This window comes from Mus caroli, chromosome 12 (assembly GCF_900094665.2).
Source record: "Mus caroli chromosome 12, CAROLI_EIJ_v1.1, whole genome shotgun sequence".
In the NCBI taxonomy this organism is placed as follows: domain Eukaryota; kingdom Metazoa; phylum Chordata; class Mammalia; order Rodentia; family Muridae; genus Mus; species Mus caroli.
This window is the reverse complement of record NC_034581.1, coordinates 30,703,419-30,721,904: the sequence shown is the minus strand read 5'-3', so window position 1 is coordinate 30,721,904 and position 18,486 is coordinate 30,703,419. Positions and strand designations below refer to the sequence as shown.

Here is an 18,486-nt window from a genome sequence, read left to right as displayed (position 1 = left end):
ATTTTTACAGTTACCATGTAAGATGGATCATAGAATGTGATTTCATAGCAGCAGAAATTTAGAGATCAAAATTACAGTATTTGATGCTAAAACCCTCAGTTATATAATTTGCCATTTATGGACTATCCAGCTTTGATGAAATTACACAAGTAGGTTTGCATCTTAAAGGAGTAAAGGTATCAAGTTCATAATCTGCCAGGGATATAGAGCAACTTAGAGCCAGTCTTTCCAATATTCTGAAAACCTGTCTCAACAGGAAGAACAGGAAAGGAGAGTTGAGTGTGTCTCTTAGTGGTGCAGTCTTCATGTAATACACAGAAGGTCCTGACCAATCTCAGTCATCAACTTAAAAAAAAAAAAAAAACTCAGCAGGTATAAATGCTCTCTCTTTGCTGTACCTGTAAGTAGAGTATAACATCACCTAATCCTTCAGACTACATATAAACAAATGGGATTCTATTTGCATTTGCATCTTAGGAGACTGGGAAAGGCACACCTAAAGTTCTTGAGCCCTTAGATGAAAATGATTTTGTGTTCTATCCTCTAAGTCACAAGTCCCCCCGATATAGATGAGGCAGAGGCAGGAATGAGTGAGAATGTACTCTAGATTGCAACTCTGGACACACAGTATAGTGGGCATCTAAGTAGTCTGTCTGAAGACGGCACTTGAGCATTGCTATGTAACCAACTGCTTGGTCAAGTCGCCAAACTCCCGTTAATCCTCAGATTCCTGATTGATTAAAAGGTAGCAATACAGGTTCCTGCCACTTTGTCAAGTCAGTGTGTGCAAGGCAAGTAGTGCATTCTGACATGGGAAAGGAGTCCATTTTGTTATTGTCATCAGCTTGGACTCTTCGTAGGGAAAACTCATTAAGTTGTTTGTCTTCGGGCCAGCAGCTCTCTTTCACATGAGAATGAGTCTCCATCTGCTCTGACCACTTCTGTTCCGTTCCTTCTATTTTTTACATATGCTCCGTCCCAGCATCCAGACTGTTGGAGCTACTCACTTTATTCCTTTGTAAACTTGGTTGGGAACTAAAACCTCAAGCATTTCTGTTTCCAGCTCCCATCAGAGGCGTCTATAGCCATCGAGTTGCTTGGATTGTTAATACTGTGGGCCTGCGGGTTCAAATATGCTTCCATGCATATCAGCACCATGACTCCAGATCCAGTAGCTTTACTTGATAGCTGTCTTAACAGTAGCCAAGCTGCTGGTTTGTTTCCATTTAAATATTAGTGGCCGCCTCTGCTGTTATATTTTAAAATGATTTTTTCAGGCAATACCAATAATAAGGGTGAAGTGTTCTGAGATCAACGGAAATGATGTTTGTATTGCGCCGGCCCCATGGCTGTTTGTGTCAGTGGTTATGACATTTGCTATGCCATCTCCATGTCTAAGTGGGTATCTCAGAGCAATGGTTTATATGGCAGCAATGAAAACTTGTCCCCCACTTGGAAAAAAACCTCGGGTGACACAATAGTTGTATGAGCCAATGTTGCAAAACAAGGTCTTTTATAAAATATAAATGCAAAGTTATTGAACAGTTCCCAGGTCTCTTAGCAACTCAGCAGGACTTGCTGTCTTTCCAGAGGACCCAAGGTTAGTTTCCAGCACACATGCGTGGCGGTGTACAACCACTTATAACTCCAGCTCCAGGGCGTCTGACACCTTCTTCTGGCTTCCACAAGCACCCATATAGATGTGCACATATGCACACACATACACTTAAATAAAATGAAAATTCCTCACTGGGTATATCAACCACATTCCAGGGAAAGCCCCAGTCATGCCCGTGTGTGGCTGGCCAACACACAAAAAAATGCTCCGTGTTTTCTTCGTGGGCTCTTTGTTGATTTTGTTTTTATTTACCTTGTCTTGGTCTGCTTGTTTTGATTTCCATTCTTATTTTAATTTCTTAAAATTTAATATATTTTAATTTTTTGAGAGAGAATAAAAGGAGAAGCAAGGATAGGAGAGAGAGAGAGAACATGAATTTAGTGGGGAGGGCGGTAAAGAAGTGGGAAGAATCAGGGAGGATTTAGGGAACCAGAAGAATGCAGTATATAAAAATTATTGTTATTAAAGCCATATGCAAATATTAAGCCACCAAGGAGGGAACATTTAAGATGCAACTGTCTTGTTTTTAAATAGTCTACAATTTTTAAGTCAAAGCCAATGAACTAAGTATGTCTTCCTGTAGGCCACCCTGGTAGATGTAGATGCTACCTCAAAACAGGGTTCTCTATTTTATACTGAAGAGACTGTTTTCTAAGAGAGGTAGGTGGCTGGCTGCATCCATGCCCATACAGAGCAGAGCTCAGCTGAGAAGTACGAATAATAAACATTTACTTTACCAATCTAAATATCTTACCAAAGGTCTGAATTCTTTTCTTTTTCCAATGTTCTGGCCTAATGTAGATAATTTTGAACATTCAATAAAGTGAACATTCTATGTTCACTTTTTCTATAAGCTTATTGAAAGTAGGCAGATCTTTACATATGTGTTTTCAAGCCAAGGAGTCAGTAAGACAGACATTCATTGAATTGCTCACCTCTGCTCTATATCATCCTCTCTTACTCGCTCTCTTTGTCCATTGCTCCTCCCCCTTCTGGGTCTCTTGTCTGCAGGGCAGTCCTGCTCTCCTGGGGTTTCCCCTGAACTTTGTGTACACTTTTTGCCCTGTTACCTGTGAATTTTAGAGAATATGAGTAGTACACTGTCATTTAGCTCATTTAATTTCTTACCTCATTTTACCACTAGTCATGTGTTTTAGACCCAGCAATAGCTTACAAATGCCTTAATCACTATAAATTCCATGGTGCCTGCCACGCCATTATATCTATCCAGTCCTATTCCTCAGCAAGAAATGCTAAGGAGTAGATCCACACCATTGTGACCGCTTCATGAGAGATGACCAGGAAGCTCCCATTTCCAGTCAAGGCTTCGCTAGGTTCATACAGTGTGCTTAGTTAAGTTTAATATTTTGAATCGTTGGCCTGCTGGTCCCACTGGGAGTCTGCATGCCTCATATTCTTCCCTCAGTCTGAAGAGTAAACATGAGGTAGTTTGGGAATATTAGTGATGCTAACCTCCAGGGCATTGATAGACACTGGAAATTAATATACCACCATGAGAGATGGAGCCACAAGAATTTTATATTAAGCTTCTAGAGCCTGCCATCCCACAGAAGGAATAAACACAAGCCCCTTCATGTCAGACAAAGCCCACATGAGCAGCCTGCCAGCTGTTTCTATCACCACATCTGAGGAAAAACTCAGTTTCCCCCAACTGTGTTGTCTTCATGTATGGGGTGTGTAGAGGGTATAAAAAAGTTATCTCAGTTACACAAAGAAAACCTTGTCTCTGAGCCTGTGGCATTCTCCTGTCAAAGTTCCTGTCAAGCCACTGCTGTGGGAAGCAGTCACCACCTTGAATGGTTAATTCTCAATTAAAGTTCCTATTTTTTCTCTTCTGTGACTACATATGAATAGGCTATTCCTTTATTTTCAAAGAGTATTAGCTGCCAGTAACATAATAAAACAATATTACTCACTTGTATCTTTTGTGGTTCATGCATATGCCATATACTAAAACTGACTTCAAAGCCAACTGTGTAAACAAAATAGCTGCTTGTTATTTTACTTTGAGCAGATATACAACTATTACTGATAGCTCCTAAAATAAAATTATAACCTCATACATTATAATTTAAAAATCTTTCCCAGTAATTTTCATGCTTTGGGGTTTTAGACAGCTTCAATTTTGCCATATAAACGCAATGGAGCATTAATAGTTGAACATAACACATGATTTTCATGCATGAATAGCTGACATGTTCTTTTAAGAAGAAACACAGCCTGAGGTAGAGATCTACACTGCACTAGGAAAACTCCACGTTAAGCTTCTCCTTGTATTATGTTAAGGCCAAGGCTCATCTCCAAACAGCTGTATGATGGAGATAACGGTTTGGAATAACATCCTGTGTTTTGGTGGCACGGCACTCTTCACAGACATTCTGAGGTTACATTGCAGTAGCACATATTTTCTCTTGTTAATTGATATCCCAGGTTTGTCCTGAAGAAAATCTACAACTCCCCCAAACATGCTTGACAAGTTATTATATTTACTTTAGTCAAAGCCCGTGTGTGCAATATCTCTCTTGGAGGTGGTCTATTATTGGAGTCCCATATGCTTTTTGTTTGGGAAGAAAGCAGTCACTGTGTTATACTGTAACATGGAGTATCCTTTTTCGGGATGTTGTACCCTGGGGAACCATATCAGGCCAGAGTTCCCTAGTCTAATAAGACCTTTGTAACTCTTATTGTGTAAAAGTTCTGGGAGGGGAGCAAGAGTTAAACAGAAGATGTGAGTCCGGCAACCACCATAAGCCACAGGTGGGGACGCATTTTCTCAGGGTTGGATTAAAAAGGTATTTGTTTGAAAAAGCACTGAGATGCCAAAACATTGAGTATATTTCAGTGTAAGTGCATATTATTGTGGAATAGAGCTCTCATAAAAATTTTAAATTTAGTTTTGAAAGTATACATTGTAAAATAATACCACCCATAGTTTATTAATATTGTTTATATTAAAGTGTGATTAATATAGAAGTCTTATATAGTGTTGCTTAATCTCCAGTGAGTTTCCTCCCAGTAAACCTATGGTCAAAGCTATGACTATTTGATGAAATTATTCTTCCTCCTTACTGTATGAGAAAATCGATTAATGCTCAACAGAGTCACCAACTGTGATTCTTGTATTTTCTGGATAAATGAAAAACATGCTAATTATATTTTAAAAATCCATATTTTCAAAGGAATTTTTCATGATGAACATAGAAATGCTGTTACCATATTTTTTATATCTCTCTGATAATATATTTCATCTGAATTCTATACTACAAAGCTTTAATATAGAAACAAACAATAAGTACTTCATGTTTTCTTCATTGTGATCATGTAGAAACTGCTTTATGAAATTTGAAAGTTTACTAAGAAAACTGATGACTTTGTAATGTTTTGAGAATCTTTTTTTCTCATTTTCTTAACAGCAACTGGTTCCACAGCAGCGCATCCTAATCCATGAGGATTCCATGAACCTGCTAAGTCTCTATACCTCCCCTTCCCTGCCCAATATCACTCTGGGACTTCCAGCAGTGCCGTCCCCACTCAATGTGAGTCATGGCGCCCGCCCCTCAGCCTAACCCAGTGCAAGCGACTCCTTGTAATGAACTCACTTGTATTACTCACGTCGTTAGACTTGAGAACCTCGTTAGCAAGAGCATCCCTAGCATGGTTTGCTGTTTTCCGCATTTAGTTTCAAATTACAGAATTGCTCCATGTGATCATAGACAAATAACTTACGTGGGTAACAATTTTTAACATGAAAACATTTAGCAGTTTTCACATGTACAGTTTTGGTGGTTCTGACATCCTCCCTGTGAACAAGAGGTTATGGTCCTTATTTTTACAGATGAGAAAGCTAATCTTAGGAGTCTGAAATTCCAAGCATTCAGACCCTTTTAGTGAGTGGCAGACCTGAGCATCCCCCAGGCCAGAGCTTAGAGGTTCAGTCTGTGACACATAACAGAATGTGTTTATAGAAATGGTTTTGTGAGGGACTTTATTTGGGGAGTTCACGCATTCTGTGGTGAAGAATACCTATCTGGAAGGCTCTCCAAGCACAACACTTTATTATTCCCAGGAGACGTCAGTAGAATTACTTAGTTTAAAAGATCTTGGCAGCCAAAATAGGATCTTCAGGAGGACTAATTGTCCTAGTATAAAGGAAGACAAAAATAATTTTATATACATTCTCTAAAATAATATGTATTTTGCTTGTTACAAAATATTAATCAGCTTTACATAGGATAATTCATCACAGATGTTAGTAAATTAAACCTTCCATACGTAGAAGTCAGATGCTGGATACTGGAAGTAAAGGCTGTCCCCACCCCTGCCACCAGGGTCAGCACTCAGTGTCGAGCCTTCTCCAAAGTGCAGTATGTCAGACTCACATATATCTTTGAGACAGATTTTTTTTTTATTAGATCTAAAATTTTATGACATCTGGATTACTAATAGAATATAACATCATCTTTCTATGATCATATACCATATGTGAAGAGAAGGCGAATTTAGGATGTGACCTTTATAATCTAAGATTTACAAATGAAAAGCATGAAAATCCTAAGTCATTTACGCTCTTGAATTTCCAAGGATGTGTAAACAGTTGATTTTAATGAAATGCAAAATGGAAGTAAAAATAATATCATAAATGACATGGGGGGTCTTTAAATCCTCACTTATTAAAATTGTATTTTTATTCCTCTGTCATTTATTTTAATTCTATATAAATGCCAACCTCTGCACTTTTGTGAGACTCCAACTGGCATTTTGATGCCACCATTTTCTGGGCTCTCACCCACCAAATCTTGCTAGCTCACACATGCACCACTTTCAATGTAGTCAAAGAAATTCTTTCCCCAAAGGACCATACTAAAGCCAGAACGTTTTATGTTTCAATAGCAATTCTATTTGGTGCCATTGGATGAACACACCAGTGTGGTTTGGATTAGTTTCATTTTTCTTTGCTTCCATTTTGGTGTGGATGAGGCCTTCACAAATAATTTCTCAAGCTTACCTTTGGCCAGCAGAAGGATCTCTAATATCCCCTTCCCCACAATGCACAGCAGAAGATTATAAGGAAAAGAGGCTGGGCCAGGCATCACTTATAAATTAAACAGTGGATTGACCCAGTCTGTGACTCAGACAAACCATTTACCTCTCTGTCCTTCAATTTCTCCATCACTGAAAATTGTTTTGCCTCCCTGGTGCATAGCAATTTTGAAAGATGAAACATAAGTTTTGAAAAGAAACATGCCACATAATTTTAAGGCATTAGACTTCTGCTTTTGTAATACCAAAATGACCACCATTCATTAAATTTTTGAATAGGATAATTCATTATTGCTCTTGATGATGTAATTATTATGGCATCATTACTGTGTTACCATGCCTTTCAAGTTCTTAATAACACTTTTATTTGATATCTGATTTCACTTGTAGTTTACTTTATTATACAAAAGCATCTGGGTTGTCATTTTTAATATTCAGAGATGTGGGGATCTGTTATGAATTAATAGAAAATACATATTTAAATCAAATTCCTTTCTATTTGTCCCAGCTTTCACCAAGTGAGAGAATTTTACCTTAAACTTAAATATTTGAAACATATAGCTCTGTGAAAAATTAGAGGTGTGATAAGAATGTATATTTTGTGCTTTTCTTAAAATTCTAGAATTATAGACTGCCTTATCTTCATCAATATGATAGCCTTTATTTGAATAAATTTTAACTTTCCAATTTACATTATACTCATAGAGTGCCTTTTTACGTATTTTAGAAGTAATTTTCCCAGTTAAAAGCCTGACATTTATTTTGACTTTTTGTTAAGTTGATGTATAGTAATTGCATGTCTTTATAGTTTGTAACATGATTATTTTGATCTGTATATTGGAATGAATCAAACCAATCAATGTATGCATTTATTTTCCATTCTTTTGTAAGAAGACTTAGTTACTTCCTAAGATATTTTTTAGGATATTTTGTTATTTATGTAACTATTACCACCAGGATACACAACAAAACATTTAAACTTGTTCTTTTTGTGTAGTTGAAAGTTTGTGTTTACTCTCATTTTTAATATTTAACACGAATTTTCCTTATGCCCAGTGCATTGACACTTTATTTCATTGATAAAAAAATTGCTAAAATGTTTCCAGTGCCTCAACTGCATCTTTTGTTAATTTGTGTAATATAAAAGATACAATATTAAGCTGGGCAATGGTGGCACATGCCTTTAATCCAAGCACTTGGGAGGCAGAGGCAGGCAGATTTCTGAGGCAGCCTGGTCTACAGAGTGAGTTCCAGGACAGCCAAGGCTATACAGAGAAACCCTGCCTCGAAAAACAAACAAACAAACAAACAAACAAACACCAGTGTTATCCGTTTTCCTCAGTATATACACTGGGCACAAGAAACTTGCATAATAACTAGAGTCCTAGCACTGACATGGATAAGGAGGACTCACATGTTCATTCTTTCTTGACACAGGCTTCTAACTCACTCAAAGACAAACAGAAGTGTGAGACACAGATGCTCAGACAAGGTGTTCCTCTGCCCAGTCAGTATGGCAGTAGCATTGCAGCGTCCTCCAGCCACGTTCATGTAGCAATGGAAGGAAAACCTAACAGCAGCCACCAGGCTCTCCTGCAGCACCTACTGTTGAAGGAACAAATGCGACAGCAAAAGCTTCTCGTGGCTGGTAATTAGTAATGACATTATTTTCAGGTCCTTTAAGACTATTATCAGTGATCCAGTGTGACATTTAACTCAGAAGTATCATAGTAATTCCTGATGTTGTACAAGTGCCAAATGTTTGGCACTTTGGGAGGAGCTATGATCATTATGTATTCCTGGTTTGTGAGGTGGAGCTGGGAGGAACCCTTGCTATAGAACAGACTGCACATTGCTGGTTTATGCTTCTACTGCACAGACATCAAGATCAAGGCTTTTGCACCTTCCCTTCCCATCCAAGCCTTCTCAACTTATATGTCTGGCAAATGCTTCCTGAGTTCTCTTAAAATTATGTATCAGTGCATCTTTGTTTACACACACACATACACACACACTCACATTCACACTCATACACACACTCACACTCTTACACACTGACACTTGCACACTCATACACATACTCACACACATTCACACTCATACACACACCCTTAGACACTGACACTTACACACTCATACACACTCACATTCACACTCACTCACACTCACACTCTTACACACTGACACACACTCACACATACACACTCACTCTTACACACTGACACACACTCATACACACACTCATACACTCACATTCACACCCATACACACACTCACACTCTTACACACTGACANCACACTCACTCTTACACACTGACACACACTCATACACACACTCATACACTCACATTCACACCCATACACACACTCACACTCTTACACACTGACACTTACACACTCATACACACACAGAAAGTCACACACATTCATACACACACTAACTCACACTCTCACACTCTTACACACACACACTAATACTCATGCACACTCACATATACTTACATTCACATCCACACTGACACTCATACTCACACTCATATATTCACCCTCATACACACACTCATGCACACACACTTACACACTCACACTGTGTTACTCACATTGACATCTTGTTTTTCAGGTGGAGTTCCATTACACCCTCAGTCTCCTTTGGCAACAAAAGAAAGAATTTCCCCAGGCATTAGAGGTACCCACAAATTGCCCCGCCACCGACCCCTGAATCGAACCCAGTCTGCACCTTTGCCTCAGAGCACGCTGGCTCAGCTGGTCATTCAGCAGCAGCACCAGCAGTTCCTGGAGAAGCAGAAACAATACCAGCAGCAGATCCACATGAACAAAGTAAGCCATGAAGCAGAGTTAGATATTGTAAGCACTGGTTTCCAAAGGAGGGTTCTCTTTACTGGAGATGGGAGGAAAATGCTGGGACCAGGCATAATGCAAATATTACTGTCCTTGCTAAGAACTCTGGGTCCAAGGACAGGGTCACAATATCACTTTCTCACTGTTTTTATGTTCACAAAACAGTTGAAGTAAAGTTGAGATCGTGGGTTAATAAGATGATTTAAGGTTGAGGAGGTGTTTATTTAATTCACAGACACATAAGTCCTGTGTGCATAAAGCCTCATTTGTGATGCAGGGCATATGTGTGGGCTGACAAGTCAGAAAGATTACACAGGTGTTGGCAGATGGGACACTGGAAGCCAGCATTGTGTTTCTTGGCATCTAAGTCATACTTATTTTTCAGTATGCCTATTTCATTCCAAAATTCATTTGAAACAGTTTCTCTGAAACTTCTGGTCATTTCTTTCCAGAACCTTGATATGGGCTGAAAAAGTGATTATGGACTGTACCAGAACACACTCATTCTGAGTTTCCCTACTAAACCAACCACAAGGAAAGAGTGATTGTGGTATAACAGTACCCAGCAGCACACGAAAGCATGCTGTGTGAATTTGTAGGGAAATGATCTCTCTGTGTTGTTCTCTGTGACATACACTCATGCCCTGGAGGCATTACTGTTCACTGATAAACAGATATTCAGCTCAGCTTAGTCAAAGTGCTATTACAGTGTAAAACACAAGGCCCAACAAAATAAGCCCTGATGGGAGCAGAAGCCATCAACTGTCCTTTACGTCTACCTCATGGCAATAAATGTGGGGTTTTCATCTTGTGCCAGCCTTACTGTAACATTTCCTGAATCTTGGATTCTTTCATTCTTGGAGTCGTGAACTAAAAGGTCCTGAGAAGTGTTGAGCAATACTAGAAACAAATTTGTGCAGGCTATCCCCTTGCTTTTTGAAGACAGTGCATTGTGCGTGGGTTGAGTTAGTGAGATGGAGTTGTGCTCTTTTAGGCCTTCTTTCTCTAGAGCTAATAGAGCCATGGTTCTCAAACTTTGGACTGTGACTCCTTTGGGAATTGAAAGACCTTTCCACTGGGGTCACCAAAGACCATGGGAAACACAGCTATTTACATTACAATTCATAACAGTAGCAAAAATTACAGCTATGAAGTAGCCACAAAAATAATTTTATGCTTGGGGGTCACCATAACATGAAGGACCATGTTAAAGGGTTGGAGTCTTAGGAAGGTTGAGAACCGCTGTTGTATCCTCTTTCTAAGTCATCTGGCTGCAATAGCATCCCTCTAAGTTTGTTAATTTAATTTCTATCAAATCCATTTCTCCTGGAAGGAATTACCTCCCTTCTTTGCCTGTTGTTCTTTGCCTGTTGCAGTACTCATCAGCTTGACTGCACAGGTTCAACCTCTAGTTGCAGAGTGAGGTTTATTTGTTTGGTGGCTTTGTGGAAAAACTTAAAACGAGTCCATATTTTTTTTTCAAATCTGCCTATTGCATGCAATTTATATGGGATGATGGACTTGGAATCATATTTTTGCCCTTACAGTCTTTGATTTGAAGCTAGGTTTGCTTATAAAACTAATATGGGAGAATACTAATTCCATGCTGGTTCATTTTAACATTTATCAAAATACTTGAGTGTGTTTATCCTGCTGTTCATAAATCCGTTAAATGTGTCCCTGTGAGATTATATGTTTTATATGAATAAGTGTAGAATATCTCAGTATTCACAGCTTATGACCCAGAGTTGCCACTGTTCCACACTCAGATGGGATGCTCATGCTACATTTCCCTATTTGGTATCACACTAGAGATTTTGACAGGCGGATGCTGGGCTCAGTCTCAGGATAAAACTAAGATGAAAAGCAGGCATTTGCATTTGAGCACTAGGCAGAGCAAATCTTATCAGCAGCCTTTCCCATGTGGGGCTGATTCCTTGGAATCTGTTAAGAATTCTACCACAAATTAGAAACAAGCCTATACTTTGAGGTATACGTTTATACAGTGGTTTGATTATTAAATCTTGTCTTAATTAGGTAAAATGAAGGCCAGAGAACTTCAAAGTGTAAAACTGATCTCTGGATGTTAGCTCCTCTCAGCTCGGGTGTTTAGATTACTCAAACAGGTCTCCAGTTGGCTTTCTTCCAAATATGTATTCCATATGTCTAATCAAGTGGCATATACACACTGGATATCCTCTGGATTTTGAAAATATTTTAACTGTCTTCAATTGTGTAAGGAAATGGAGAGAAATCTTACTAATGGAAATACTGAACCTGTATTGTATTTTGAAGTGTTTCCTATAGAACCAGCAATAAGTGAATTACTACTGTTCACCCTTCTTCTAAGGTGATAAGGATATTTACTTTTTATTGGGTTATGGCTAGGCCTTAAACGCCAAGAGTTACTAAGTTTCTGCATGAGAATATGTCTATTGTGTTCTGTCCATTTCATTAGAATGGTTATTAGTAAGAAATAAGCACAGAAATTTTGTCATTTTCTATTATCATAGATGAACCTTGATGTAATTCTCTCCAACTGGAGGAAACAGTTGGCATCCTCAGATCATGGTCCTCACTCATGAGCAGTCATAACAGGAAAAAAAAGCATATGTGAAAATGTAGGTGTGCAAATGGCATGCTAAAAATATCTTTTCCTTTAAGACTCTTAGCATTTTATAGCTCCTTTTTCCCTTGAGTTCTTAGAGAAAAAAGTATAAAGTGAGAACCTAGATAAAGCTATCCAGGCTGTCAAGGTGAGCCACTTAAATATGCTTGCCGTCACACCTGATGATCTGAGTTAGTTTCAAGAAACCACATGATGAAGGGAGAGAACGGACCCCCACACTTTGTCCTCTGACCGCCATGTGTATGCATACCCACACCCATGTACACAAGCTACATAATACATAAGCAAGGGTAATAAGTTTTTTTTTAATTAAGACTATTTCTAAACCAGTACTGAGTTCAATAGTTGGCCTCCATGGGAAAAAAAAAAACTAAACTTGAACGATATGTTTGAATTGTCAATAATCCTTAGAAAGTTGAGAAGGAACCTCTACTTTATGTACTTGGAATGAAGTTTTTCACTGAATTTTTGCAAAACCTATGAAATACATAGTATAATATTATTAATCCTACCTGGTGAATTAACTAGCCATTGTCTCTGTTTTGGTGCCATTCACATGGGGTATTTGTGTGTCCCAAGATGATTTGCCTCTTATAATTATGATATAAATGATCAAGGGCTACCAGAAATACAAAAATGTTATTGCAGTGTCTTCCAGCAACTAACGAGGCAGCTTTCAAGAAAAGAGAATTCCAGGACAGGAGAAAACTCACTCGAGATGATTTATCATTCTCTTCACGAGCATGAACACTATTTCCACAGAAAGATGCTTAAGCATGCAAAAATCACATCTTATATCATCTCTGTGTGTTTTTGACAGCTTTAACAGAAATAAATTATGCATTTTTATCCAAAGTGTATGTATATTTAGAATATGGTACTCAGTGTTTTGACAAATCTTAAGGAACAAACAAACAAATAAACAAAGACTTTCTTTATCCTAGAATCACTTGGTTTTACCTTGTTTCACCTGGGTTTTGTTTCTCCTGTTAGGAGTCAAAAGAATTGTCAAAATTTTCACAAAATTATAAAAGAGCCACCACAACCACCAAAAAATAGTAGGATATGAACAATTTTCTCCTGAGCCCACCTTATAGGTTGTCAGTCTCCCCCACCCCACCCCTCATCCCCAGGACAATAAAACAGTGATCTAGTTAAAAAGAAACACACAACAGTCATTTTCCATATGGAGGAGCTTTTAGATATAGTTTAACAAAAGTACACATATGCAGTCATGTCATTGTGGGCGTGTTGTTTTCCTGAATGCCCTTTACGTTGAAGAGTTGTGGACTCAACTCCATGTTGGGGCATCAGATCTCTGACATCCCCTGCCCTCCAACCCACAGAAGCAACATTTTGTTGTAGTTTTAATAAAATATCATTGACTTGTGCCCAATAGTTTCTGATTTAACTGAAAATTATCATATGTTCTCTAACATTTGCCTTTGAAATATTCATCCCATGAAATCCATGTGATCTGAAGTTTAATATATATTTGGACTCACATGTCTTTCCCATTATACTAAGCAGTCCACCACCGAATTCTCACTTTGGGTAGACACTTCCTTAAAGCCAGTATTCCTCATCCAGTGTCTTCCAGGGAAGAAGAGAGGGCGACTCACATAGTAATACATTGTACTAAACATCAGAACAAAGGCTGAGAGGATGGAAATTGAACTTTTTAAAGGAAATAACATATGAGATTTGATTAGTTACCTCCCTTGATATTTTGTGTCTAGAACCTTTCCTTTTTTTTTTTAACTGTTCTTTCTCACTTTTTTTCTTTCTTTCTTTTTTTTTCTGGCTCTATGATAAATATCTTACTCATTCCTTTTGGCTGGATATCAGCCAACACATTTTTAAAAACAAATATAATTCAAGAGATGATATCTTATATATGTCAAGGTTCAGCCTAGATATAAGCATTTATTATTTATTTATTACCATGATACTTAGGCATTTTGACATGAGTACTATTTTATCATAATAAAGATATGTCCAAGACAAGACCAATAAATTGAAGGCCAAACAGATGTTCTGTGTTGCTTTATTAAAGCAGGTAGATGTTCTCTTTTGACAAGTAAGGCAAAATATAATTGTGTTCAACTCTAAAAGCTGGATAAGGAGTTTCCTTAGCATTTTGGGAGAGACTCTGACCCTCAATTCAAGTAGCATATGTTCCATTCATTCCATTTATTGTAATTGTATTAATCAGTGTTACATATCCCCCATGTTCCCTAATGTTTTATGACCATTGCCTGTCCCTAGTTATTCTCAGCAACCCGAGAGTGTATTCTTTCATCTTAGTAGTCACATGCAAATGTGACATGTGTGTATTTCCTTCGTGAGTTGCGTGCTAATATAGGATTACTGTTTGTACTACTGGAAACAGCATGCATTTTACCAAAACTATTTTGAAGATCACCAATCCTATAGACATGTATATCTTAAAATATCACTGTTTATGAAGCCATAGCTCATATTCATAAGCAAATCTGTTCTTCACATTAGGTTTATTATAACAAGCATAATACTGTCTCTGATTACTTATGAGATTAAAATTTGAAGCATAATTTAAGGCCTGTACCCATCTCAGACCTGGGTTTTGAATCTATCATTCCTGCTATAATTTCTGCTTTCTTTTCTGTGGTGGGCATCTCCCCATTGTCTGCTCCCCTAGCTTAATAAGCTCAATATATAAATAGACCAGCTCTCTTTTACATACAGTGTCTACTATGAGCCAAACTCTCCATGCCAGCATCTTTCTATGCATTATCCTTTCAACAACCACCAAGAATATTAATTTTCCAACAATATCATTGAGTTAAGCAAGTTGCCATTGCTTCCTGTCCACAGAACTAGAGTCAGTTCTCCACTGTTGTGTGAGTGACCTCAGTCGGGTTCCTGTCACTAAGCAGATGGTTTTATGTCACAAAGCTACAGATCTCACATTTCAGAGCAAAACAGACAAATATTTTCAAAAGCAAGGTTACCCTGTGATTTTTTGTGTTGCTGTAGATTTGCCAGGATGAAGAAACCTTATTTCCCCACACTGTGTCTAGCCTCCTGCATATTGCCTTCCATTCAGGTACTCACACGCTTGCCAGTCCTCATATGTGGCCTTGGTGGTGGAACTCTCGGGTGTCTTGTTGGAGCACGGCTTGCAGACGGCTCATCATACCTGTGTGTGGTGCCAAGTTCAGCTGCAGCTGGGTCACATTGTGCTTCCTTCTTGAATGCATGCTGCCACATGGTCATGTTTTATGTTGGACAGACTTTCTTCTTACAGGAGTTTTGCGCAAGCCCAAGGCTGAAAGTTGACTGACTTCATCCTGTTCTACTGAAATGCAAATGCTGGCATCTCCTCTCTGGGTGGATGGAAAATGCCTTGTTTTAAGTCTTAAAAACCTGATGAGCAGAAACTTGAACAGTGCTTTCATTTAGGAAAGTAGGCATTACTCTTGTCAGGGTTCATTTCTCTCCATCCAGCTGACAGCTTGTTTCTATGCAGAGTCTTTTAATCACCAATTTAGGATTACATTTTGCCCATTAGATGGGTAGTATCTTCAAAAAATTTGCACACATTGAAGGCAGTTTTTATTACAGTAAAAAGCCCCCTCGCTTATTTATCTACCAATTGAAGTTTATAAAAGAAACTTTGACTTTTCTCTTAAATAGATTCTGTTTTGTCATGATTAGGCCAATATAAATAGATCCTTGTAGGTATGTAGTGTGCTTTAAAATATAAGAACCCACTTATGCTACAAAACCAGCTGACATCACCATGCAAAATTTATATAAAAGCATTTCAATATGTAATTACAACTTGATGGTTTCTAACATACAGAAAATTGCTTGTTGCTTTATTATTAGATATGATGAAATCTTGGGTTTGGAAATGGAGCTAAATGACCCTTCCAGTGGATTACTGTCTACTCTTCATAAGTTCTCCACTGATGCTTTCCTCGCTGCAGGCTCAAGGGAGGGCCTCAACCTTTATTTTTCAATCTGCACTTTTAATCTCCTCAGAGGCACTTTTACTGAATGAAAAATAAAATAGCCTAATAGGACTATGAGGTCAGAGCACAGAGTAAAGGGAATTGGCTGGGGAACACAACCATGGAACTAGCTTGACTGATGTTGATTCCAGGCTGGTCAGAAAGAGAACACTGCTAACTAATATGGTTGCTTCTCAATTTTGACACAGAGTTTCGTTAGACAGACTCAAATAACTAAGTCTTGATAAGGAGTTTTTAATATAGCTTAAGTGTTATATTGAATTGAGAACAATAAATGCCCAGCAGTTTCTTTCTTAGGGTTCGAGTAGCTTTTAACTCACCAAGTTTGTTCCACTTTTCCTGTAACCCTTAGCTGTTTCTATATGCTCTTTAAACATGAGTGGTCGTAGGATCCTGAAATATCATTTGTTCTAAACTATTCCAGTTTCCCTAGGATGAGTCTTACCCAGATTTCCAGTCCTCCACCCCACATATTCCTTCACCCATTCACTAATAATCACATCATTCAGCCATAAACCCTCAAGGCAACAAAATTGGTGCTGGCATATAAGAACTAATGATGTGCCACAAATGATTTAGCTATTTACAACGATTGTGGTAAATAACATGAGTGACAATAGAGAAAGTATTCTTTTCCTTAAATGACCCATAGACCTATAAACTGGTAATGATCAGATGGTTGTTTAGAACACAGACACCACATGAACTGTAAAACTGAGTCCTCTTCCCTTCAAGGGAGGTGCCTAAAGCCTTGTGTAACTATTTGTGAGTACTGCAATGTCTGTTAGAGTATTTCACCTTGTGCCTGATCCTTCTCTAGTGAACAAACTTCAGGGCCTTAGAGGGAAGATGGCTTGAGAAGATGATTGTGACAGAGCTCTGTAAACATACAATCCCTGTGCAAGTCACAGCATTGTAATTCTGTTTTCCTCATTACATTAATACAATGGTTGTCTGCAAGTAGTAGGGTATTTCCGCAGCACACATTCTAGCGCCTGCCTCACTATCCATAAAGGAACTTTGCTGTAAACCAAACCACCATATTCTGCCCCAGCTCCCTCATATGCATCTCCATCCATTATGAAGCAGGCCTTCTTTTCTGTTCGGAACAATATTACAGTTGGTGGTCAAGCTTTTTATTGAAATGTGATTTCCACACAGTAAACATATTCCTTTTGCTGACACAGTTCAATGAGTAGCTTAAGGGAGGATGCTTTGAGCCTTCTTTCTAGAAGGGAAGAGTCACTGGAACGTTAAGGCGTTCAGAGAACCAGGTGTCTTCACTGCAGGCATTGTTTGGATAACCATTGAGCATTAAAAAGGTAAAAATTAACTTATCAAAAATTTGCTTTGTCTCTTAGATTAATGCACATAACCAGTACAAGATGATATATGACATTTTGGACATTTAATTATGTCAACAATGAACTAATATTTAGAGACACCATTGTCTGGTTTTTCTGGCTCTTTAATTCTGGCTCCGCAGATTCCACTGAGATGCACAGAAGCAAAACGGCAGGGTGTCTTCTGGCAGGGGGCTGGAGTGCTTCTCTAAGTACACCTCTTGATTTGAAAGTCCTCCAAATTTTCCATGTTGTTTTTTAGAACAGCTAGTACATACCTAATCTATTTGTGAATTGAGACAGAATTTTATCATTATTTTTAAGTCTAGTTTCCTTGGAGCTTAAGAGGAAGGTCTTATTTTTGAAAAGGAGAATATTACATTTATTTAAAAGAAAAGGGAAAGAATGAGACAGGCTTCCATGGTTGCCTGAGTAAAATGTTTTAAAATTTGAGAGAGGATTTTTAAACTGGGATGACCTGTTGCTTTGCAGAACAGTTGAACCAGGACACCCATGTATATGGGTTCCTCCACAATGTCAGGAAATCATCAAATAATCAAAAATAGATATTTTTTGGTACCATTGTTAATTGATGGTACATGAAAGAGTTTGGGGAAGCATATGAAGGATTTTGTGGGAAATATTTAAATATAAATTTCAGCTATTATAATGAAAAACACTTATGCTTATACTATATGGAGCTGGAACCAAGCAATGTAACTTTGATAGCAGTGAGCTTAATGTGATAATATGTCAAAGTTAGCAATACAACTTCAAACAGTATTTAATTAATTTATATCATGTATCAATAGAATATATGGTTTTATCATGAAATATAAAATACCAAAATTATTGATTGCCTCTAACCCTAGGAGGTATAGTTAAGAATTGGAGAGTTTAGTTGAGTTCCTTACTTGAAAACACGGAATTTGGACCATTTTCTGTAATACCTAACAG

The 18,486-nt window shown here is 38.0% G+C and overlaps 1 protein-coding gene across 19 annotated transcripts in view; it reads left to right on the top strand.

Annotated features, from left to right (window-relative positions):
- Hdac9 (histone deacetylase 9) overlaps nucleotides 1–18,486 on the top strand; it is an 832,694-nt gene that overhangs the window by 500,688 nt on the left and 313,520 nt on the right. For all 19 annotated transcript variants that reach the window (XM_029484907.1, XM_029484903.1, XM_029484900.1 and 16 more), the window contains 3 exons: nucleotides 5,053–5,175; nucleotides 8,117–8,327; nucleotides 9,300–9,517. In XM_029484907.1, coding sequence (XP_029340767.1) covers nucleotides 5,053–5,175; nucleotides 8,117–8,327; nucleotides 9,300–9,517 — 552 coding nt within the window. The remainder of the gene's footprint in view (nucleotides 1–5,052; nucleotides 5,176–8,116; nucleotides 8,328–9,299; nucleotides 9,518–18,486) is intronic.